Source organism: Trichomycterus rosablanca, chromosome 13 (assembly GCF_030014385.1).
Source record: "Trichomycterus rosablanca isolate fTriRos1 chromosome 13, fTriRos1.hap1, whole genome shotgun sequence".
NCBI classification, from domain to species: Eukaryota; Metazoa; Chordata; class Actinopteri; order Siluriformes; family Trichomycteridae; genus Trichomycterus; species Trichomycterus rosablanca.
This window is the reverse complement of record NC_086000.1, coordinates 5775590-5801298: the sequence shown is the minus strand read 5'-3', so window position 1 is coordinate 5801298 and position 25709 is coordinate 5775590. Positions and strand designations below refer to the sequence as shown.

Genomic DNA, 25709 nt, shown 5'->3' with positions numbered 1-25709 from the left:
GACAACGATTTTCCAAAGCACTCCCAAACCCATGTTGCTAAATATATCACAGAAGCATGTAATTATGGTTTTCCATGTAATGTCGTCTCAGTGCTCAAGGCCATGACCCTTTGCTTGCAAAGAGCTTTTGGTGGATCCTTCTTTTATATCCAATCATGAAAATTTTATTTGTTATGAACTCACCTGCTTATTTTACAATGTTTCAAAGCTGTCACCTTTTTTTGCCAGTTGGTCAGACAAACTTTTGTCAGTTGAGAAAATTAACAGTTTGTAGAGTATTGTTGTTACTGCATTACAAAGTGCTTCCACTTTTCTCTGGAATGGGGTCTCTTTTTTTTGGTTGGTTGGTTTGTTCAGCCAATGTTATTATGTTTTTGTGCAACCATAAAAGTTGAATTTTTGATTAGACAAACTTAATACCTTAAAGATTCAGAACAACATGCATACTCTCAAACATCTGTCTGATAATCTAACCTTACTAAATGCAGATCATGCTAAGATCAAGGCTTAGCTGTGCACTCATTCCACAGTCAGATACTGTACATAAACTATTTCTGCATGCACTGCAGTGACTGTTGTGTGAGATCAGCAGAGTTAAGACACTCTGACAGCCTCAAACACTCCAGGGGCCTCGACTTCAGCTGCACACTGATCAAAGCTCCATAGAATGGTGGACGTTCAAAATATCACACACACACACACACACACACACACACACACACGTTTTGTGGAATACACCTGCAATTATTTTCAGAATATGGACAACTTGTCAAAATAAAAAAGTCAAAGTGTTTTCAGACCTCAAACTGCAAAAAAAGCAAACAACTTTATATTTATTTTTAAACGACATAATACTAATGTTCGAACTCAGGAAGAGCTCTGAAATCAATATTAGATAGAGTTAGCCCAATTTTCACATTACTGTATTGTTGGGTGGCTTTATACCAATCCTGGCACAAAAGCAGCTCATAGTTTTTGGATAGTTTGCAACAATTTGCTGCATCTTGATTACATTTAAGAGATTTACAATAAGGTTCAAGTCTGTACATTGGGCTGGCCATGGCAGGGTCTTGATCTGGTGGTTCTCCAGATACACCTTGATGGTCCTGTGTGCCATGGAGCATTGTCAGAAAAACAAACAATCCTCAGAATTGTCAGAGAAGAAGGAATCAGGTTTTCTTCCAGTTAAACCTTGTCATGTGTTTTTCCATCAGTCTGATTCTAGCCTAGCTAAAGAACACCAAGATCATCACCAATGGTCCACCAAATTTTACATTGAATGCAAGACACTGTGGGTGGTAGGTCTCTCAAAATCTCCCTCTAACCATCAGACGATTAGGTGTAGCTTAAAATTACACTTATAATAGAAGGTGACATTACTCTCACTTTATGGTCCAATCCTTATGGTCATTTGCAAACCTCAGCCTGGCTCCTTTTTTTCTTCTCACTATGGATGTAATCTACCAGACGCCCAATTTCCTCACTCAAAACTTCTCTTTTCTACTATTATGACATGCTCAGTAGTTAATTTTTATTAATTCAAGTTACTTTTAAAGTACTAGTACTGGTTTGCCACCCAGCTGGTCCTAAGAAAGGATAGTGATAAACAAAGCAGTGTTTTTATACTTTTCCTCTTCCTGTTTCCTCCAGTTTCCTCCCTCAGGTCCAGAGACGTGCAGTCAGGCTAATTGGAGCTACAAAAAATTGCCGTGGTTGTGTATGTGTGTGTGCGCACTGTAATGAACTGGTAACCTGTCTGGGGTGTTTCCGACCTTTAGCTGAATCAGACCCTGACTAGGATAAAGAAGTGGCATAATAGACAATAAATGGAAGTGCTCAGTCCTGTTTTACACCCAACATCATTCATATTTTACACAGAATTGTGCCAAAAAATTTCTTACGTCTTGACAGAAAAGTTATGATAATAGTGTGTTCAATAGCATATGTCCAAACATAGGCCAGGACACTCAAATATCAGCTGTGCTAATGTGCACAGACATTTAAGTAATGAAAGTCATTCATTGTCTGTATTAACACCTCTTTATCCTAGTCAGGGTCTCAGTGGTTCGGTTCATTGGGCGAAAGGCAAGAAACACCAAGGACAGGTTGCCAGTTTATCACAAAGCAGACAAACACATTCACACATTAAAATTTTTAATACCTCCAATTTTCCTGGGATACTAAAAAACTATGATGTGTGAATGTCACAGGATACTTTGTAGTATCTCCAGTTTTCTTTGGACTTGTGTGAGGAAAGCAGAGCAGCCGAAGATTCTCAAACAATATTGCCTGAGGGCTCAATGTTCATGCACATTCAGCAGCAGTTTCCACCCTTGGCCTTTACGGACCGAAATTTCCTCTAATTCAGCAAATCTTTTCATGATATTATGAACTGCAGATGGTGAAACACTACAATTTTTAGCAATCATGTGCTGGGGAATGCTGTCTGTCTGTGAACTGACTAAAAATTCTCTCATAAAGCTTGGAACAAAGTGGCGAACGACAACCCATCCATGCTTGCAAAAACCACTGGATGCTCATTAATACTTAATCTTGATGACCTCACCTGTTACCAGTTAAACTGCTAGTTGTGGAACCTTCCAGAACAATTGTACTTGTATAACCTTAATTTTATTTTGCCTCTGCTAAAAAATTGTGAGGTGTGAATGTCACAGGATACTTTGTAGTATCTCCAATCTTCCAAATTTTTGGACTTGTGTGGGAAACCGGAGGACCCGAAGAAAAGCCACACAGACACAGAGAGAACATGCAAATTCTACAAAGAAAGGATCCTGGCCACTCGGCTGGGGAATCAAACCCAGGCCGTTCTTTCTCTGAGGTGACGGCGCAACCCGCGCCACCATGCCAGCCATGAAAATGCAACAGTTTGAATGCAAAGATTACCCCCCAGACTGACCCACACTTACACAGAGGCACACTGTTTAAAATAAAATGGTCCCACAGTAAAGCCCACAACAACCTCCTCCTTAGACATGTTATTATACTGACAGCAGCTGGAGAGCTTTCTTTACTCTTCTTTTGTTGCTCCCTCTTACATACAAGGGCAAAAATACCCTGGACAGGGTGCCAATCCATTGCAGGCTTTCTTCAAATCAATAAAAAAAATATATATATATATATATATAATTCTTCTTCCTTGGCCTTTGTCCTGTTCGGTTGCGGGGTCGGCTCTCGGCCGATCATGATCCGCATTGATTTGGCACAATTTTTACGCCGGATGCCCTTCCTGACACAACCCTCCCTATTTTATCCGGGCTTGGGACCGGCACTACAATGCACTGGTTTGTGCATCTAGCGGCCAGGTATCTATAGGACAATTCGGTGTTTCCAATTAGCCTGGTGGCATGTTTTTGGACTGTGGGAGGAAACCGGAGCACCCGGAGGAAACCCACGCGGACACGGGGAGAACATGCAAACTCTGCAAAGAAAGGACCCGGACCGCCCCGCCCGGGGATCGAACCCAGGACCTTCTTGCTGTGAGGGGACGGTGCTACCCACTTAGCCACCGTGCCACCCAATTTAAAAGAATTTTACAACTATGTGGGTTCTGGGGTAATTTTTTTGCCCTGTGTCCTTCCAGCTTCCAAAAAAGATACTTAAGGTGGATTTGCTGCTCTGAACTACCCTCAGGTGTAAATAAATGAATGAATAAATGAATTAATTAATTAATAACAATATTTGTGTGAATAATAAACTTAACTAGTCAACTGTAATTAGTACATATGATATTTACTAGTAATTCTCAAATCACAGAAATGAACTTTCTGACTGGACTGAGAGAAAACGACCAAACAAACTTTAAATATCTGTTTGTTTGATTTTTTTTCTCGATAAATTTTAGTTAGACATCCTCGAATGTAAATAAACACATAAAATACTGAAATACTGACACAAATTTTACACAAAAGTCACTAAGTAAATAACCTAAAGACATAAAATATGAAAATTAAAAACCCACCGTTGGCTGAGTCGGCGGCGAATGTAACGGTCAGCAGCAGCGCGAGCGCAGACAGAGCCCTCAGTAAGATGTGCGCGTGCCGCTCGTTGTTCATGATTAGCGGCTCGCGGAGATTCACCGACCGGTTCACTACAGTCCTGCAGTGTCCTCAAATCCCAAAAAATAAAAAGGGCTTCCAGAGGCGAGTCCGAAAAGTTTCCCCCAGCAGCGGTGCAACAATTCTCCGGGGAATGTATGAAGAACTGACGAGTCTTAAAAAGAAACAGTGGAGTACAGAGTGGAGACAACTGACTGAAACACCGCGCGCAGAGCTGCTCTACAACAGCTGGAGCTCCACGTGCAGTTTCCCGTTTTCAGCTGCTGGTCATGTTGCCAGATTGGATATATTCATCCTAGTTGTGTCTTATTGGTCAAATGAGGCTTTTTCTTTTTTTTGTCCTCTCTCTTATGCCAGCACACATAAAGAAGTTACATTATTATTAAACCCTCCAATTGGCAGATTAAGGGTGCACACTTATTTTACCCACTCTCACCCACAGCTTTCTTCAGGTCACCCAACATTTATTTATGCATTTTCTCCCGAGTTTTAGAGTATCCAATTACCCAATTGCATTACGCTTCCTCTCTACTGATGCTGATCCCCGTCTTGATTGAGGAAAGCGAGACTGACACACGCCCCCTCCAATACGTGTGCAGTAGCCGACTGTATCTTTTCACCTGCATGAGGCGAGTTCATACGCAGATCAGCTTTGTGTACGGAAAGCCACACCCTCATCGACCCCTCATGTGCAGGTGCCATCACATCAGCCAGCAGAGGTCGTAATTGCCTCAGTTATGAGAAGTCCATATTCGGCTCCCACCCTGTATGAACAACAGCCAGTCATTGATCAGGTAAGCACCCAGCCCAGCCGAAACCGGCAAGTTCGAAATGTCAGTTCGGGTGTGCTAGTGTGTTTTACCGCTGCACCACCTGAGCAACAGATTTTCCACTGGATTCAGGTCTGGGTTCTGGCTGTGCCACTTTGATTTTCCTCTGGTAAAGCCATTCTTTGGTGGATTTGGAGGTATGCTTTAGGTCATTGATATGCTGAAAGATAAAATTCCTTTTTATCTTTTTAACAGAGGGGTAAAGGTTTTGAGCCAAATTTGACTGATTTTTGGAACTGTTTATTATTATCTCAAACTTGACTGAAGTCTTAGTTCCAGTTAAAGAGAAACAGCCCAAAAGTATAATGCTTCCACCACCATGCTTCACTGTGAGTACAAAGTTCTTTTAGTGATGCACTAACAACTAATAACCAAATTCTGATGCATATTTTATTTAAGAGTAAATAATTTGTGCATTATCTTAATATGCAATATCATAATGTGCAATAACCTCTATGTGCAATTTTCGGCATGTGAATATTAATATATGTAACTTTTGATGTACCTATTTCAGTCAGACATATTTGTATATTTTTATTACTATTTTGTACATGCTCTCTATTTTAAATCTGCAGTGTTTTGGGATGAACCCAATGCATGTCATTTCATTTTTCTATACACCTTAGTGTACTGTAAACTGTAAAAAAGTTATTCTTGAATCTTATCACACAAGCCTTTTGGAATCATTGCCAAAATGTTCAACCTTGGCCTTACCGGACCATGCTTTTTTTCCATATGCTTTTGGCAGACTTGATGTACAGTTTTGCAAAATGTAGCTGAGCTTGGATGTTTTTCTTAGTAAGACAAGGCTTCCGTAATGCTACCCTACATCCCAGAAATTGTGGCATAGTCAGTGGGCGTGACTTTCCTGGTGCTCTCAAGATGCTTTGCGCCATAGCGCAAGTCACGCCCACTCTCTCTAACACAGCAAGCCAGCACTGCTCACCACAATATGAAAAATATTGAGATTGTTGTCACATGTAGTACATAACCAGTACTTGACAGAAATTCCTGTGGCTTTATTCATGTTGCTGTAGGTCTCTTGGCAGCATTCTGGACTAGTTTTCTTCTTGTCTTTAGTTTTTGAGGGATGTCCAGTTTCTCAGTGTTGTACCATATTTTAGCCACTTTTTGATGGCCGTTCTCACTGTGTTCCATGGTATATGTTTCATGGTATATGTAATACTTCAGAAATTACAAACAAAGACCCTTATTCCATTAAAATTAAAACCACCTCCTTGTTTCTACACTCACTGTCCATTTTATCAGCTTCACTTACCATATAGAAGCACTTTGTAGTTCGACAATTACTGACTGTAGTCCATCTGTTTCTCTGCATGCTTTGTTACCCCCTTTCATGCTGTTCTTCAATGGTTGGGACCTTCACAGGACCACTACAGAGCAGGTATTATTTAGATGGTGGATCATTCTCAGCACTGCAGTGACTGACATGGTGGTGGTGTGTTAGTGTGTGTTATGCTGGTATGAGTGTTTTTTTAATACCATGTCAACTCACTGTCCACTCTATTAAACACTCCTACCTAGTTGGGGTCAGAGACGATTTCTCATCTATTGCTGCTGTTTGAGTTGGTCATCTTCTAGACCTTGATCATTGGTCACAGGACGCTGCCCATGGGGTGCTTTTGGCTGGATATTTTTGGTAGGTGGACTATTCTTAGTCCAGCAGTGACAGTGAGGTGTTTAAAAACTCCAGCAGCACTGCTGTCTTATCCACTCATACCAGCACAACACACACTAACACACCACCACCATGTCAGTGTCACTGCAGTGCTGAGAATGATCCACCACCCAAATAATACCTGCTCTGTAGTGGTCCTGGGAGAGTCCTGACCATTGAAGAACAGCATGAAAGGGGGCTAACAAAGCATGCAGAGAAATAGATGGACTACAGTCAGTAATTGTAGAACTACAAAGTGCTTCTATATGGTAAGTGGAGCTGATAAAATGGACAGTGAGTGTAGAAACAAGGAGGTGGTTTTAATGTTATGGCTGATCAGTGTATATGGGGTTAATCAAAGTAACTATAATTGATGGCAGGTGTGACTAACTACTATTTAACAAGAGCTTGAATGTGATTTAAGATGGCTTATCATAAAGATTACATCAAATTGAAATCACAGTTCTGCAAAAAGCTGATTCCTTCCTGCTGTGAAAGTGCATGAAGTGACAAAAATCCTGTCTTTAGGTTGTGAGCTGCATTTTTCAAAAAGGTTATGAACCACTGCTCTAGGCTACATCATTTATCTTCTTGCTGTGAACTGTGGGATGGTATGAGTGCAACAGATATTACCTACTATACTTTTGGGCATGACAACTTTATGTCCAAATTTCCCACTTTTGCATTTGCACTTTTATTTCCATATCATATTGCATAGTGTAGTATGAGTCTGCAGAATATCTCATCATATGCTTTCAAACCTGAGTAATAAATGCAGGACTTAATAATTAGTCTGCATACAGTAGAAATGTGTGCCTTCAACATCACCCAGTAGAACCATTCACACAGTTGTTGATCTAACCAGTAATTCAACAATATGTTTTTGGATTTCAGTTTAAAATTCAGTACACTAATTATCTTTAACGTGTGATTAATTGGCTCAGCTTTAGCTAGATTTGCTTTGAAACATAATTCTGCAGGATGGTAGAACTTCAAATAGAGCACTGGATTTCACTGTAGCTAATTATGTTTGAGAAGATACACTGATCAACTATAAAATTAAAATCTACACTTACTATCCATTTTATCAGCTCCACATACCATATAGAAGCACTTTGTAGTGCTACAATTACTGACTGTAGTCCATCTATTTCTCTGCATTCTTCGTTAGCCCCCTTTCACCCTGTTCTTTAATGATCAGGACTCTTCTAGGACCACTACAGAGTAGGTATTATTTGGGTGGTGGATCATTCTCAGCACTGCAGTGACACTGACATGGTGGTGGTGTGTTAGTGTGTGTTGTGTTGGTATGAGTGGATAAGACACAGCAGCGCTGATGGAGTTTTTAAACACCTCACTGTCAAAAATATCCAGCCAACAGCGCCCTGTGGGCAGCGTCTTGTGACCACTGATGAAGGTCTAGAAGATGACCAACTCAAACAGCAGCAATAGATGAGCGATCGTCTCTGACTTTACATCTACAAGGTGGACCAACTAGGTACGAGTGTCTAATAGTGGACAGTGAGTGGACACAGTATTTAAAAACTCCAGCAGCGCTGCTGTGTCTGATCCACTCATACCAGCACAACACACACTAACACACCACCACCATGCTATTATCACTGCAGTGCTGAGAATGATCCACCACCCAAATAATACCTGCTCTGCAGTGGTCCTGTGGGGGTCCTGACCATTGAAGAACAGGGTGAAAGCAGGCTAAAAAGGTATGTAGAGAAACAGATGGACTACAGTCAGTAATTGTAGAACTACAAAGTGCTTCTATATGGTAAGTGGAGCTGATAAAATAAACAGTGAGTGTAGAAACAAGGAGGTGGTTTTAATGTTATGGTTGATCGGTGTATGTGACATGCTAAATTGGTGAAAGTCAGTGAGCTCCTCAGTTCTATCTATTCTAGTCCCAGTGTCTAGTTATAGAGATTGAATTGTGTGATTCTTGATGTTATGAATGGGACTATCCGATGCATGTAATGACTATGACACTTTAATGTGTGTTAATTACCAGTAGATAATGTAGGAATTAACTGTGTCATTTTGTAGTGTAATCCTTATAAAGTGTTAAAAGGTTAAACTTGGATTCTGATATCTTGTAAGTCCACTAAGACATTTTCATTACAAACTGTCAAATGCAGTTATTCATAAGATCAGAAAGACAAGTCCAATTCTGAATAAAGGACCTTTAAAGATTCAGCATTTATTCTCTTGAACATTTTGTGTCTGAGCAAACATAATAATTAAATGTATATATTCATACTAATACTTAAAAAGAGGTTTCATTTAATGTGACATTTAATTTTCTAATCATGATCTAGGTGTCCCAGCTTTATGAAAAATCTAGGTTCTATTATTTCAGTATGACATGCCGTTTGTAATTTAATGTGGGTTATCTCTCAACTAATAATGAAACTCAGTTTACCATTTTTGGGTGATGTCTGATAGTTGTTTTACAACTTCTTATTCTATTAAAAGCAGCTTATTTTACACCACATGAGCCTAGTAAAACTATAATTAAAATTATTTAGCATTTTCACATTTCTCTACATAATCAAATGTCAAGTAAATTAAATAGTAACCTTAAATTATGTCTGTAAGAACGTAGATTCAGAATCTTCGCTTTTTAAGGTGTCATTCTATCACTTTTTCCCAAGGTCTATAACCCAAAAAACCCGGTCCAAAAATCTGACACCTCCAGTTCAACAGACAAGGCAGATAAGCAAAAGACATTTGCTCAATGTATTGAACTGGGTCATGAAAAATATGTAAATAATACATGAATCACAAAATGCACATTAAACTAAGCAGATTTAATCAGGCATTAAGACCTGAGTGCTTTTGCTAAGGACCAAATTGTTATGGCCAGACCACTGGCTGAAAAGCTCCAAGAAGTGCTCAAAGGCAGCAGTGGGGGGTTCTGTAAAGGGACAAGATTTAAAACGCTGACAGGTCAAGACTTTTAGAGAACATGAAGGTTGACGGTTATGTATGGTACAGACCAACAGAAGGGCAACAGGCCAAATGAGGCTGAAATTGCATCAAGGATAATTAAAGCAAACAGGATGCAACTGACCACAATTTAGTGCAACAGCAAAGGGTCTGAAAAAGGGTCTCAATTTAAAATCAAACCCACGCCGCTCAGGTGGTGCAGCGGTAAAATACACTAGCACACCAGAGCTGAGATTTCTAACACATTGTTTCGAATCTCAGCTCTGCCATCCGACTGGGCTGGGCGGCTACATGAACAATGATTGACTGTTGTTCATACAGGGTGGGAAAGCCGGACCAGGGTTCCTCATAACTGATGCAGCTACGACCTCTGCTGGCTGATTGATGGCGCCTGCAAAGAGTTGAGGAATAATGTGGACAGCGTGATCCACATATGAACTCGCCTCATGCAGGTAAAAAGATGCAGTCGGTACTGCACACATATCAGAGGGGGCGTGTGTCAGTTGCAACGCTCCTCAGTCAGCAATGGAGGGTAGTATCGGTACAGAGGAAGCATAATGCAAAGGAAAATACTAAATTAGGGAGGAAATTGGGGGAAAATTGCAAAAAAAATTCAATCAAACCCACAATACAATAGAGCTTGGAAAAAATCAAGGGATCAGCACCAAAATGTTTAATACTCTAGCATTTGGGAAGTATCTTTCTATAACTCCCCTTTCAGAACATTCAGTACTGCCTTTAAACACATTTCTAAATGGAAATATATTGGATATCATACACTGTCAAACAGTGGAGCTGAACTCACTGATCAACCCTAAAGTAGAGTATGCTTAAAATAATAGATGAATGAATACTGGGTGAGGTTTTCCCAAATCACAGTGAGATTTCCAATAATCACAACCCACGTGTAACTGCCCGAGCATTTATTTAACACAACTGTACTATATACTCATGTGTGTAACTTTTGTGTTACTTTCCCACTATGCCTTTGCAGCCAATTTCAGAATGAAAAATGCATCAGACCACATGTCTTTTATTAGGGACAATATTAACTGGACATTTATCTGTAATGACATGCTAAGATGATTCAGAACACATGGAATAATAAAAAGTAATTTAACAGGCCACACTCTTCATTGGTCCCTTTTGAAAACTGTATAATTAGCTCTATAATACTGTATAACGTTCAGTCAGTGGTGAGCCAGTGATAAAAAGCAGAGCATTATTTGAAGCAATGTCTCACAATAAAGTCCTCTTCTCTGACAAAGTGGCTCGTAATCATCATTTCATTTGCAGATGTCTTGGAAGAAGATCATTTCAGGACCCATTGTATGAATTTAGCTGAAGAACAGTAAAATGTGTTTTGAATTTTGTGCGATGTAAAAAGCCTGTACTGATCTCATCTGGGGGCTCCCAAGGTCTTTTAAAACTGAAGCTCTTTGCCACGGGCAAGAGGGATCCAGAAGGATGTCAATCTGGTTCACAGATGCTCCTTAGTCGCTGTTTCGTTGTAAAATATGGTCCAGAAGTTTCTGTGGAAAAAAAACGAAACAAAAAACACTCATTGTTTATTGGTCAACAACACCTGAGCTTCCATTCAGAGCAGCTATCTACTCCAAAGTGTGGCAATAATAATAATAATAAAAACAGTTTACCCACAATCCCAAGTGGTTGCCCCCTAGAATGATTTTCTAATGAAGGGCAATAATAACTTTCTGTCGACTCACATCACTGTGCTATAACCTCTCCCTCTCATCCATTTTGCTGGCCACCGTAGACTTGCTGTTTAATAAAACAGTACAAACAAATTTCAATGGAGCTCAATATATTCTGTCCACTTTCATTAGACCTTTTTGAAAATGTATCTCAGCAACACTAAAGAATCTACACTATGGTACACATCAAATTTAACCTATTATACTATCCAATAATTTTTGATCTTACCTCTTCCACTTACACATAATTTTATATGAAGTTAAATTATTGTACACTAATATATTTGTTATAAATATCCTAATTGGAAAAAGAACTACTTCAGTAAGCATTATATAGCCCACAGTGTTATAAGGTAACAAATGATGATCATAATAAGCTCAATATTATTTATCAATCTCTTACAGTACAGAAATAAGATAAAATTCTCTTTTAATTAGGTTTTTAATTAAACACCCAACCTACAGTAGTTGTAGTAACGCAAGGCAAAATTATTTATTGTCAACCAACTTCACAAAACTTTAAAAGCCCCACTTGATAAATGATTTTAGCCTGTGCAAATCAAATATAAGGAATTAACCAAAAAGCAATTTAAACGCTATTCATTTTTAATTACCTGCGGTCTTAGAAATTGCAGGTAATTACGAGGTGGGGCCTCCATGGATCAGACTTGTTTGTCCAGCACATCCCACAGATGCTCGATTGGATTGAGATCTGGGGAGTTTGGAGGCCAAGTCAACACCTCAAACTCGCTGTTGTGCTCCTCAAACCATTCCTGAACCATTTTTGCTTTGTGGCAGGGCGCATCATCCTGCTGAAAGAGGCCACAGATATCAGGGAATACTGTTTACATGAAAGGGTAAACATGGTCTGCAACGATGCTTAGGTAGGTGGTAGGTGTCAAAGTAACATCCACATGGATGGCAGGACCCAAGAATTCCCAGCAGAACATTACCCAAAGTATCACACTGCCTCCACCAGCTAGCCATCACAATTTGGCCCTTGTCAAACTCACTCAAATCCTCACGCTCGCCCATTTTTCCTGCTTCTAACACATCAACTTTGAGAATAAAATGTTCACTTGCTGCCTAATATATCCCACCCACTAACAGGTTCACCTGACAGTGGTCATAATGTTATGCCTCGTCTGTGTATATATATTATACATACACATACATATATACAGTATGTATGCTGTGGCTACATTTAAAATAAAACCACCTAAAGCATAATCTAAATTGCATGTACTATATCATGCATGTAGCTGTGCAACAGCAACAACAAATAATATTATCTTGCTGCTCCCAACATTTTTGGAAAATACAAAGTAATCACATGTCAGTCATAATTTTCAAAATAAATACACCTATTACAGCCCCAGATATATTTTCTGATGTTATTGTATAGCTAATTTCATCCTTTAGTGATCAAGCAGCCATTACTGTCATGCTAAGGTGTAGCTCTGATAGCAGGCTGCAGGGAAAACAGTCAATCTGACTTCATATGACAGATGATAAAGTTCTCTAAGGGTCTGATACCTGTAAAAAAAAATCTCAAGAGGAGCTCACTTTTAAACATGGGTCACAAAGGGCTTACCCTTTAGGGCTTTGTACAGCAGCCTGAATTTAAATAAGAGGACAATAGAACTGTTCTCACAATTAGTATTGTCAACACCAAGAGCAGTGGGAATACACACTCCACCTGAACTCTGGGAGAAGTGTCAGTCATTACACAGAACAAAGGGAATGAATGAATAAATTATTGTGTAGGAATTAATCAGAATATTAGTGTGGGAACGCGTGGAGGATTTATATAGAGAGCAATACTGACCTCTGGTGGATATAAAAGAAAATTAACGCTTGGATGGGTGGTGGTGAAGTACGTACAGTAATATTTAAATAATTCATTTATAAATCATTTATTTACTTTCAATCCAAAATTACACTCGACTTTTGACAAATTGGGACGATTTTACCAAAGAATGGATTAACAACAAGTACTATACTGTCAAGAACAAATGTATTTAACATCATTTAATTAGTAATTAGTAATGATCTATCAGGGGGTCATCTGTAACTATGCTATTTTAAAGTGAAACGTTTCCAAGCATCTGCAGATTTTTTTTTATATGTATATTTTATTTATGCATTTTCTCCCTTTTTAGCACGTCCATTTGCCCGATTGCGTCATACATCTCTCTCCACCAATGCCGATCCCTGCTCTGTTTGTGCAGAACGAAGCTAACCCCACGCCCCCTCCGACACGTGGGCAGCATGCCGTATGCATCTTATCACCTACACTTTGACGAGTGCAGGGCAGCTCAGCACTGTGTACGGAGAGACACACTCTGAGAGCACCCTTTTCTCATCTCTGTGCAGGGGGCATCAATCAGTCAGCAGAGGTCGTAATTGCATTAGTTAAAAGAGAGAGACACCATCCGGCTTAGTCCCGCCCATATCTGAAAAACAGGCCAATCGTTGTTCATGTGGCCGCTCAGCCTAGCCGGCAGGCAGAGCTGGGATTTGATACGATGTATTCGAGATCCCAGCTCTGGTTCCAGCATGTGTTTTTACCGCTGCGCCACCTGAGTGGCCCTAGCATCTGCTGAATTTGTGTGTAGATACAAACCCCATTTTTAGAAAACATCTGGTTGGGCCGTTCAGTAAAATGCAGTAAAAAGAAAAATCTGTGATTTGGTAATTCTCATTAATCTCTATTTAACTGATGAAATCTCCAGTGTTTTCACTAATCACCTTCCATGCATTTTGTAGATGAAAATAAATGTCAAATTTAATGCCTATAATATTATTATATATTTATACAATACAATATTCTGACAGATTCAGGGAATCCATAGAAATCTTAGTTTGTGTAGTGCAAGGCTTGAAATTATTGTTGACTCTACATGACCCTTGAGCCCTCAAATGGCACTGCAGTAGAAATTGTCATGATTATATGATAGATATAGACATATAGGCTCAGAAGCATTTCAGCAAACCATTGTCACTTAACACAGTCTACCGCTGCATCAAGAAGTGCTACCTAAAACTATTACACAACGCCTGAGTTTTATGGGCCCGAGCTTATCTCAGATTAACTAAAAGACAGTGGAAACATGTGATGTGATCAGATGAGTCCATGTTTCAGCTTGTTCTCAGGAAAAATAGACATCAAGTTGTCTGTGCCAAAGACATCAGTGAAGGGTGCAAAAGCCAACTTCTGTCTTGGTATGGTGGTGCATCAGTGGCCATGACATGGGTGGGTTGCATTGATGTAAAGGAATATATTAGGATTTTGGAGAGACGTGTGCTGCCATTAAGGCAGTATCTTTTCCTGGGAAGGTCATGGTTATATTACCAAGACAATGCCAGGCCTCATCATGCATGTGCTACAACAGCATGACTTCATAGACATAGAATGTGTGTGCTTGCCTGGCCTGCCTGCAGTCCAGATATGTCTTCTATTGAAAATGTATGAAGCATTATAAAGAGGAGAATCAGACAGTGGTGACCACAGACTGTTGAGCAGCTGAAGTTTTGTTTCAAGCCAAATGAAGGACAATTTCACTTGCAAACCTGCAACAATTAGTGTCCTCAGTTCCCAAACCATTAAAAAGTCTCAGTAATAGGAAAAGTGTTGAAACACAGGGGTAAACACACATATGTGCCTTTTTGGAGTGTGTTGCAGGCATCATATTCTTAATGTGTCACTATATACAAAATACAATACAGTTGATCTATGAAAACATTGGAATTCTTTTCTCTTTACTTTCTCCAGGTCAGTAAGTATTCAAGAGAATTAACAAATTCTTCCTTTACTGCATTTCACATATTGTCCCAACTTTTCTGGAAACAGGGTTTGTAATTAAAGTGCTAAGCCTAAGCCACCCCTCAATGTCCATGATGTTTTTCCTACTATAATTAATAAAGGTCTTTTTGCTGAATGGAAGTGGTTATGTGGTAAAACAAACTAGACTTGAGACATACTCCATATCAATGCTTGAGTGTTCTGTATCTATCACTCTGGACATATCATATATAAAGAAAGGACTCTATTTAATTGAATGATTAATTGTTTTTATCAATACATAGAGTTTTTACTAGGAACAATTAATTAAACATGTTATTTCATTCTGAGCAATAACTGGAAAGCCTGTTTATGACTGTTAATGTCAATTCTTTGAAGTAAGAGCCTCTGCGCCTCATTAAGCATTAAATTGCTTCAGCCATGAGAATATTTCAATACTGGCCTCATCAGACATCTCGCTGCTGGCTCATTATGCGTAGTGTATGGTGTGTGTGCAGTCAACTGCATAATCTGTAAGGCCGGTAAGCTAAGCTGATCTATGCTCGGCTCTCTTTTCTGCCAGCTCCTATGCCAGCATTCTTTTGAACTTTAGTCCTAGGAATTCAGCTGGTAAATTTTTGTCCTTGCAGCAGACTGCCATGTGATATCCCTCCTGAGTGCAGAGTATTTAATAAAGCACTTAATTTAAATTACAATATTTTTATTATAACTATTTTATACAAATGTGATATACTACTATTAAATCACACATAATTTTAACTGAAAACCATGGATTTAAACATGGTACAATAATAATAATCATAATTATTATTATTATTAATAATAATAATAATAATAATATTAATAATGCCCAGGGATTCAGGAGTAGCCAGACCCACTGAAACCCTGACCAAAGTGGTGGTAAAACATGAAAATAAAATGGATAATAATAATAATTATTACTATTTTTACACACTTAATATAAATATACTACTATTAAATCATACATAATTGTAACTGGAAAAAAACCCCATTGATTTAAACATGGTATAATAATAATAATAATAAATCATCATCATCATTATAATAAAAATAATCATCATCATAATAAAAATGATAATAATAATCATAATCATAATCATCATAATAATAATGCCCAGGGATTCAAGAGTAGCCAGACCCACTAAAACCTCAAACAAAGTGGTGGTAAAACATGAAAATGAAATAAGTATTATTACTATTACTATTATTATTATTATTATTATTGTCAACACTGTCTCAAACAATAAAAATTTACCTATTTAATGAATATTTAATGAAATTTTACAGTCAGTTCAAAACAGAAATTACATTCTGGTTCTGTATTTGATCTATAGCCAAAATATTTCACAAATAAACTTTAACAGTTCCAACACAAATATTTATCTGAATTTAAGCACAGTGAATTTTCATGGTTATTCTTGGTTGAAAGTCTGCAGTTTTTTGCACCAAACATGCCATTCCACAATAAACACCTGGATCTGTGGTACCACCTTTATTCTGTAATAAATTCCACAGTCGCAGAAAACATTATATACTCTTATACTCATAATGAATTTAAAGGTAAAAAAGAAAGAGGACGGCCAGCAACAAGGTAATTAGAGAAACAATGAACAAGTCATGTTCTGGACAAACGTTTGCCAGGAGTTAAAAATTAGTTGTTGGCCAGCAGGGGGCTGCAGGGGGCGGCAAGGAGCATGGAGGCACAGATGACTAAGTGACGGTTATTAAATTGGAAGTCTCTGTGCCTAATGAAGCATTTATTTACTTCAGCTTTAAAAATCAGAGGACTTTTAAATTCAGGTATTTTACCTGCATGCTTCTATGAGGTCCAGATGCTGGGCTTGTCTCCAACCAGCTCTTCTACCTGCTGGCTCTGTTTTGTCAGAATTCTTTTTGATCCTTTTTTTTTGGTATCTAAGCGGGAGACCTTTTATCTTGGCCAGCATAAGCAAACTACCTTGGACACAAGCTGTCTCCAGTGGTCTTGTGGCAGCATCCATTTAGGCGCTGCCATGCAGGAGCCATCCTGGACACAGCAAGCCTTTTCCTTTTCAGCGTCGGTTTTATTGAGTTCCCTGCCTTTGTTATTTTTTTAAGAGCTTGGGTTGTCACTCACGGGTAGCTGGCATTGCTGGCAACTAGGTACTCATTCTCTTTTATCTGTCATACCCTGCTGTTCTGTGTGGTCTTGCGTTTTGCTGGGGGCTGTATTGATTATGCCTCTGTATGGCAAGTGAATGGCCACCAGGGGGCAGCTATTGTCTATCTTTATGTCTTTCAGAGTGAGCGTGGACTGTGGGGTTTTCTACTTTGACTCCATTCTTGTTAGACTCTCTCTCCCCTTCTTTTTTGGCCACTTATTATTTTAATATTTTAGTTAATTGTTTTCAGAGGAATATTTGGCAGCAAACTGGCTTAAAAGATAGGAAACATCCTGGACAAGTTGCCAGTTCATCACAGGGCACACACACACACACAAGGGCATTTTTAGTATTTTCAGTTAACCTGACTGCATGTCTTTGGACTGTGAGAGGAAACTAGAGCACCCAGAGGAAACCCATGCAGACACAGGGAGAGCAAGTAAACTCCACACAAAAAGGACCTAAACTGGCCGCTCAAGTGGCGCAGCGGTAAAAACACACGCTGGAACCAGAGCTGGGATCTCGAATCTCGTATCGAATCTCACCTCTGAGTCTCAAAGTACAGGTGATAAGATGTATACGGCATGCTGCCCACATGTCGGAGGGGCTGTGGGTTAGCTTCGTTCTCCTCAATCAGAGCAGGGATCGGCATTGGTGGAGAGGAAGCATGATGCAATCGGGCAATTGGATGCGCTCAAAAAGGGAGAAAAAAAAGGACCTAAACTGCTCCATCTGGGAATTGAACCCAGGACCTTTTTTCACACCTGGCACCTCACACCTCACTTGTGTAATTGTGACTAGTTTACTGCTAACTTGTTTAAGAAGAAATAATTTATATTTAAAGAATCATTGAGCAATATTTAGAAATAATTTAATTTAAATAAATAATTAGGGACAGTGGTAGCCTAGTGGATAGAGCTTGGGCTATTGACTGAAAGGTTGAGAGTTCGACTCCCAGCTCTGCCATGCAGCCACTGTTGGGCCCTTGAGCAAGGCCCTTAACCCTCTCAGCTCCAGGGGCACTGTACGATGGCTGTATCCAAACAAGCTGGGATATGCAAAGAGAGAATTTCATTGTACTGCACACCTGTATATGAATATATGACAAATAAAGGCTTTATCTCTTCATTCTCTGTTACTATAAGCGTTCACTGACTACACCAACAGCATTCCTTTACCTCTATAATAACAGCCTCCAGTAGGCATATTATTTTTTATTACAGAAAAAAAAAATATATAAATTAGGTTGTGAAATATAAAATATATATGGGGTTATAAACATTGTGTTTTTAAAAAAAAAAAGATGCTGTTACAAAGATGAGCAGGTACTTTCTAAATTTGTGGTGTGTTATCAAACACCTTCAGAAGGCAAGAGTTCACCCAGGTGGAAACACACACACACACACACACACACACACACACACAATTCAGAACTCAACACCTGCTGTCTGTACCTGGGGTGAAAGGATTTTTTTTTTATAAACATGCTCTCTTCAGATCCACTTTAGCTGATGGTGAGAGCTGCTCTCAGCACAACAGCTAAACACAGGTAGGTAAAGGTTTAATAGTGCACTTAACATAACTATTTACCCTCTAATAACTGTTCTTATTACAATCTACACTGATCAGGCATAACATTATGACGCCTTCCTAATATTGTGATGCACTGTGTATTCTGACACCTGTGTATTCAGAACCAGTATTAACTTCTTCAGCAATCTGAGTAATCTGAGTAATCTTGGCCCATGACCCTGTTGCCGGTTTACCACTTACCGCCTAATATATCCTGCCCACTAACAGGTGTTGTGATGAAGAGATAATCAGTGTTATTCACTTCACCTGTCAGTGGTCATAATGTTATGCCTGATCGGTGTATAAGAGTAAACTTTGTACCACACTAAGCTAAAATTAAATTGTGTTATTCTTAATACACATTTTTTGCTCTATTTCAGTTAGTGAAAATTATTGGGAAGTCTTGCAGCACTGGATCACTGCTGGATTTAAACTTTTGCACTGGTCATTGGAAAAAAGAAAGTTCTTAATAAATAAATGCTAATGATAATTCAGTGTGGATAAGAAAGATTTGGGATTTGAACCCAGCAATACTCTGTTGCCTGTTGGCAAGCATAGTGGCAGTGGCATTATGCTCTATTATGCAATAATAATGAAATAATAAAAAGGAGGCTAAAGGGGGCTAGAAGAAGTTGAAAGTAAACCCTGCTGTACCTTCTTGAAGATTTCAGCTCTGACTCTGTTGGTTTGCAATACCAGCCTTCTCTTTTCTTCCTCTTTTCTCTTTGTCACCTCTGGCAGTCGTCTGTAAATCCTGTTTACAAAGATATTATACAGAGAAAAAATATATAGTTGTTTTTATTTATTGGTTAGACATGTTCTTCTTAATCTTACATTCACTGAATTGCAATAGAGGCTCACAGGCTGCACACAGGCATTGAGGTATATTAATGATAAACATATAGTACACTGGGCAAAACTGGCATTCATAGTAGAGTTGCATGGCGCAAACAACTGTTGACCATCTAGATGACCACAAAGACTTTTGGGATAATATTCTGTATACTGGTGTGTCAAAGTGATGGGTGAAAAGCTAACACTACACTCCACCATAAGAACATCATACTCACAGTCAAACATGGTGGTGGTAGTGTGATGGTCTGGGGCTGCTTTCTATCTGAAGGACCTGGACAATTTCTCATTACTGATAGAACCATGAATCCGAAGGGGAATGTCTGGCAGTTTATGACCTAAAGCTCAAGCATTGTTGGGTTATGCAGGACAGAAGCACACAAACAAGTCCTCTGGAAACCCTCCAATCTATCTTAATTAAGACTGATAGTAGAGCCGGCGGAGGCAGTGTGATGCTTTGGGCAATGTTCTGCTGGGAAACTTTGGGTCCTGCCATCCGTGTGGATGTTACTTTGACATGTACCACCTACCTAAGCATTGTTGCAGATCATGTACATCCTTTCAAACTCACATACATACGTGCACACACTCATACATACGGGGGACTTCAGTATCTCCAATTTACCTGACTGCATGTTTTTGGACTGTGGGAGGAAACCGGAACTCTGAGAGAAAACCCACACAGACATGAAGAGAACATGCAAACTCTAATTTAAAAGGTTGTGTGGACCTATAATCAAACTACCAATATATAATACTCTATATTTATATACAATAACAAATGTATTCACTATACATAGTATATACACTGACTAGGCATAACATTATGACCACTGACAGGTGAAGTGAATAACACTGATTATCTCTTAATCACGGCACCTATTAGTGGGTGTGATATATTAGGCAGCAAGTGAACATTTGACCCTCAAAGTTGATGTGTTAGAAGCAGGATAAATAAGCAAGCGTTCGGATTTGAGCGAGTTTGACAAGGGCCAAAGTGTGATAGCTAGACCAGTGTTTCTCAACCTTTTTTCAGTCACGGCACCATTTAAAAGTATTCAAAATCTCAAGTCACCCCAGTCTAAAATGTATTAAAAAACTTACACTCTGCATCCCTCGGCCTGCTAACACACAAAAACACTACAGGGAAGAGACGTACTGTGGTTGTATTGCATTAAGTTTCAGAAAAATCCTCTCTTGTGCAGAGATATGCCTGTGTTTGTTCCTGCTTTAAAACATACGCGCCATGAACCAATCAGATTTAACATCATTAAACAAGTTTATAGTTTATTTCTCAATTATTTGTCATTATACCACTAGCACTGCTCATTGTCTACATGGTTTCTCTGTAGCTCGGTTACGGCTCTCTTAAACTCAAAAAGAAGCAGAAAGAAGCAAAAGAAGCTTTATTGGCATGACAAATAAGGACATTCGTATAGCCCAAGCAAGTTAGAGAGAAATAATAAAAATAACAATAAAAAAGAACAAATATATACAAAACAGATACATGTGCAAAAATATAAAATAGAATAAAACATTAATAACATTAATAACAATAAAAATTATAATATTTACCTTAATGAGGTAATTACCTCTCTCTCTCTCTCCCTCTCTCTTTCTCTCTCTCTGTGTGTGAGTGTGTGTCGCTTGCTCTCTCCGCGATACTGAAAGTGATTTGAATTTCGACAATAAACAGCTCTTATTGTGACTGATTAATTCCCTCTACTGATAGAAGCGGAATGGTTGAATTACAGCCGATAAGAACTATATAAATATATTATAACGGCTCCCAGAGGCGCGACTCGGTTCCTTTTGTTCATTTTAAAGAGCCGTTTAATAGAATCAGATCGATCGCGAACGACTCATCACTATAGGCAACGCACGCAACCCGCGTTGACGTTGTAGCATGGGGAAAGGAGCTTGTGAGACAAGTTTTGATGTTTGAGGCGGCTAATGGTCTACATTTTCATGATGAGTTGACTTTTTTGTATTTTAAATTTATTTCATTTTCAATATCAGTAACGTCAGAATATTTTTGACGGCACCCCTGACGAATCCAGACGGCACCCCGGTTGTGAAAGGCTGAGCTAGACGACTGGGTCAGAGCATCTCCAAAACTGCAGCTCTTGTGGGGTGTTCCCGGTCTGCAGTGGTCAGTATCTGTTAAAAGTGGTCCAAGGAAAGAAAAGTGGTAAACCGGTGACAGGGTCATGGGCGGCCAAGGCTCATTGATGCATGTGGGGAACGTAGGCTGGTGTGTGTGGTCCGATCTAACAGACGAGCTACTGTAGCTTGAATTGCTGAAGAAGTTAATACTGGTTCTAATAGAAAGGTGTCAGAATACACAGTGCATCACAGTTGCAGGGCTGTTTTGACAGAGAAAGAGGGACCAACACAATATTAGGTCATAATGTTATGCCTGATCGGTGTAAGTCGGTGTAAGTCCTGACTAATGTTATTCATCTGTATGAATTCATTTTATCAGCTCCAGCTTTTATGTTATACACATTTAAATATGAAAACAATTAAAGCTGACTGTATAGAAATACAATCAAATTTTTAGGGAGTAGGTTATACAGTGTGCTTGGGTGTTGTGTGAATGTAAGAGGACCAACCGTCTGGATCTGAGCTGCATCTCCCTGCCTGAGATCACTCTCTCCTTGGGTTTAAAAAGGTTATCTAGAGGACAAATGAAGAAAAAAAGAAAATAGGTAGTGTGAAGATTGTGGTTGTCTCAGGCTTTTTTTAAAAGCAGCATGTCAGTTCTATTGCTGCTTTTATATACACCAATCAGCCATAACATTAAAACCACCTCCTTGTTTCTACACTCACTGTCTATTTTATCAGCTCCACTTACCACATAGAAGCACTTTGTAGTTCTACAATTACTGACTGTAGTCCATCTGTTTCTCTACATACTTTTTTAACTTGTTTTCACCCTGTTCTTCACTGGTCAGGACCTCCACAGGACCACCACAGACCAGGTATTATTTAGGTGGTGGATCATTCTCGGCACTGCAGTGACAATTACATGGTGGTGGTGTGTTAGTGTGTGTTGTGCTGGTATGAGTGGATCAGACACAGCAGCACTGCTGGAGTTTTTAAATACCATGTCCACTCACTGTCCACTCTATTAGACACTCCTACCTAGTTGGTCCACTTTGTAGATGTAAAGTCAGAGACGATCGCTCATATATTGGTCATCAGTGGTCACAGGACGCTGCCCATGGGGCGCTGTTGGCTGGATATATTTTTGGTTGGTGAGGTGTTTAACAACTCCAGCAGCGCTGCTGTGTCTTATCCACACATACCAGCACAACACACACTAACACCATGTCAGTGTCACTGCAGTGCTGAGAATGATCCACCACCCAAATAATACCTGCTCTGTGGTGGTCCTGGGAGATTTCTGACCATTGAAAAACAGCATGAAAGGGGGCTAACAAAGCATGCAGAGAAAAAGATGGACTACAGTCAGTAATTGTAGAACTACAAAGTGCTCCTATATGGTAAGTGGAGCTGATAAAATGAACACTGAGTGTAGAAACAAGGAGGTGGTTTTAATGTTATGGCTGATCTGTGTATATGCACTAGGTTGTATAACTTTATTGTTATAATTGAAATGTTACAGTATCATGTTGCCAAAACAGTAAAAACAACACGCTACTTTGTGTGAGGTATATAAATACAGACAGGAGGATGGGGGTCCCTGCTGAGTTTGATTCCTCTCAATGTTTCTTCCTGTAATTTGAAGGAGTTTTTCTTGCCAGTGTTTCCCTTGGCTTGCTCAACAGGGGGCTTTGGTTTGTCGATCCGGGATGCTGCAAAGTTGTTTTGAGACAGTGTCTGTTGCAAAAAGCACTACAAAAATAAATATGACCTGACTCCATATTACTGAATGCCCTCATGATAGACACTTTTATTATCTGGTATTAGAAAAATACTATACAAAGATGGTGTCATAGTACTGTGTTAATGATATTTACACATTCACTAGATAGTTCGTCAGAAAACCATCTCTACAAAATTATAATATACCTAAATAACACATTTATCAGCTTTGCTCTGTGCCAGGTTTACACCTTTTCGCAGTAAAATAATACTTTATATACAACAACAAGTAATTATTTGCTATTAAAATTTTAGCTGCTTTGTTTTGTGAATGTAAATACAGTGTGGACACCCAGGTAATGTAGTGGTCTATTATGCTAGCCCACCACAGCTGAGATCTGGGTTTGAAACCATCAGAACAACTATCAGAAAGCATACATGTGAATATGGATGATGAATATGCAATTTTACCGCTCTAACCAGCAGATGTCACCAGACTGTGTGCTGTTCTAACATGACTGTACCACAGGGCACAAAGCAAAGTCTGAGGAGGCCAGGTTTGGTGCGAGTAAAATCTGGTCATCTGCAAAAACCCTTGACCTCTACCCCAATGAACAACTTTAAGATGAATTAGAATGTCAAGTGTGAGTCAGGTTGTTTTGTCTAGCAGCAATACCTGGCCTCAAAAATGTTCGTTTGACTGTATGAGCACAAATTTCCCCTTGTGGAAGGCCTACCCAAAAGACTGGAGGCTGTTATAGATGCATAAAGGGCCAATTTCATAATAATGCCCATTGTTTTAGAAAAGGACGTCCAACAAGTTCTTGTTTTAGTGTCCATGTACTTGTAAGTTACCTCACAAAACTTTTTCCTTTAAAATTATGGTAATAGGAGATGCAAATCTGACCTCTGGCCTTTAAGTTTTCTACATTTTAATGTGCTACACAAACTGTGCTACAGTACTTTTGTGATATTTTACTACATATGTCCACATTTAAATGTTTCTTACCACTTAATGGGTGTGGCTTGGTACAGTTTAGAGGCCGCTTATTGGTGGCCTCTAACTCTGTTAAAGAGTCTGCTGCTTGTAAGCCCCGCCTCTCTCTGGCCACTTGTTCCAGTTGGCGCAATCGTCTCTTAGATTGGAAGATGAAATCTGGCCGAAAAAGCTCTAGAGCCTCCTGAATGACAATGACAATAAAAATTAAGAGTTTAATGAATGTGTTCACTTAAATATATTTTGACAAGAAGTTGCTCCAGTGTTTCTGACTTTGAAATGAAATTAATATACACGTTGCATTAACCAGCAATAATATTTTATTTAATGTTTGTTATGGTGGCATGTCAGCAACAAGCTAACCATAAACAAATATAGTGATTGAGAGTTTTCTGGGCTCTGAGGCATCAGGGATGGATCATCACAGAGTCTGCAGTGAAATAAAAATCAGTACATGAAAAAAGCACTACATTTATATTTGCATATTCTACACTGTTCTAGCTTTTTCTGATTTAGGGTAGTATGTGATTTGGCTTCCAAATTTCAGCTAAACAATAAAAACTACAGATGTATTTATTGATTAATATGTATTTATTAATAATTTTGAATGTTGAATTAAATATGTATTTATTGATAAATTTGTTAATGCTACTACCCCATCTAACAGACACATTCATAAACTACACACACAATGCAAACGTACTCTATTTGAGATCTTGGAAAACCACATTAATGTAATTATTGTTAGTATGAAAATGTATAACTAATGCTTACTTTAAGGCTCAGGTGCTCGAGCTGCTCGGTGCTTTTGGATCCGCAGGTCCAGCTGTTGAGATCCGGAGAACCAACGCATTCCTGTAGTCCAGTATTCATCTCAGCATGGGAAGCTGGCACTCCGCCCTTATGAGTGGTACTGACACTCACTCTGGAGTTTACTAATTAAAAGCAAATTAAGTGAAAACATATTTAGGGCAGTGTAAGTCAGCGGTTATCATAATAGACTGGTAATTAGAAGGTCACTGGTTTAATCCCCCACCTGCCAGGCTGGCACTGCTGGGCACCTAAACTAGTTCCTTAACCCTTAGTTGCATGCATTGTACACCGATCAGCCATAACATTAAAACCACCTCCTTGTTTCTACACTCACTGTCCATTTTATCAGCTCCACTTACCACGTAGGAGTACTTTGTAGTTCTACAATTACTGACTGTAGTCCATCTATTTCTCTGC

At 39.1% G+C, this 25709-nt stretch overlaps 2 protein-coding genes across 2 annotated transcripts in view; both read right to left on the bottom strand.

The window, feature by feature from the left end:
- adam12b (ADAM metallopeptidase domain 12b) overlaps nucleotides 1–4073 on the bottom strand; it is a 154132-nt gene extending 150059 nt beyond the window's left edge. Inside the window, exon 1 of the mRNA XM_063007899.1 lies at nucleotides 3980–4073. Within this exon, the coding sequence (XP_062863969.1) occupies nucleotides 3980–4073 (94 nt within the window). The remainder of the gene's footprint in view (nucleotides 1–3979) is intronic.
- A 6408-nt stretch (nucleotides 4074–10481) lies between these two features.
- LOC134325650 ((E2-independent) E3 ubiquitin-conjugating enzyme FATS-like) lies at nucleotides 10482–25352 on the bottom strand. Its single transcript, XM_063007898.1, has 5 exons — nucleotides 25254–25352; nucleotides 24492–24663; nucleotides 22267–22330; nucleotides 19454–19553; nucleotides 10482–11077 (listed from the first exon to the last, which is right to left on the bottom strand). Exons 1-5 carry the CDS (start codon nucleotides 25350–25352, stop codon nucleotides 11039–11041), a joined length of 474 nt encoding a protein of 157 aa, XP_062863968.1. The 3' UTR covers nucleotides 10482–11038.
- Between the last annotated feature and the right edge of the window lie 357 nt (nucleotides 25353–25709).

Excerpts from the sequence above, each read along its gene's own strand:
- LOC134325650 (XM_063007898.1), bottom strand. The coding sequence starts at position 25,352 with ATGAATACTGGACTACAGGAATGCGTTGGTTCTCCGGATCTCAACAGC. Across the intron at positions 24,664-25,253 it reads TCGAGCACCTGAGCCTTAAA|GAGGCTCTAGAGCTTTTTCG; the intron begins GTAAGCATTAGT and ends ATTGTCATTCAG. Across the intron at positions 11,078-19,453 it reads GAGCTGAAATCTTCAAGAAG|AAACTTCTGGACCATATTTT; the intron begins GTACAGCAGGGT and ends TTTTTTCCACAG.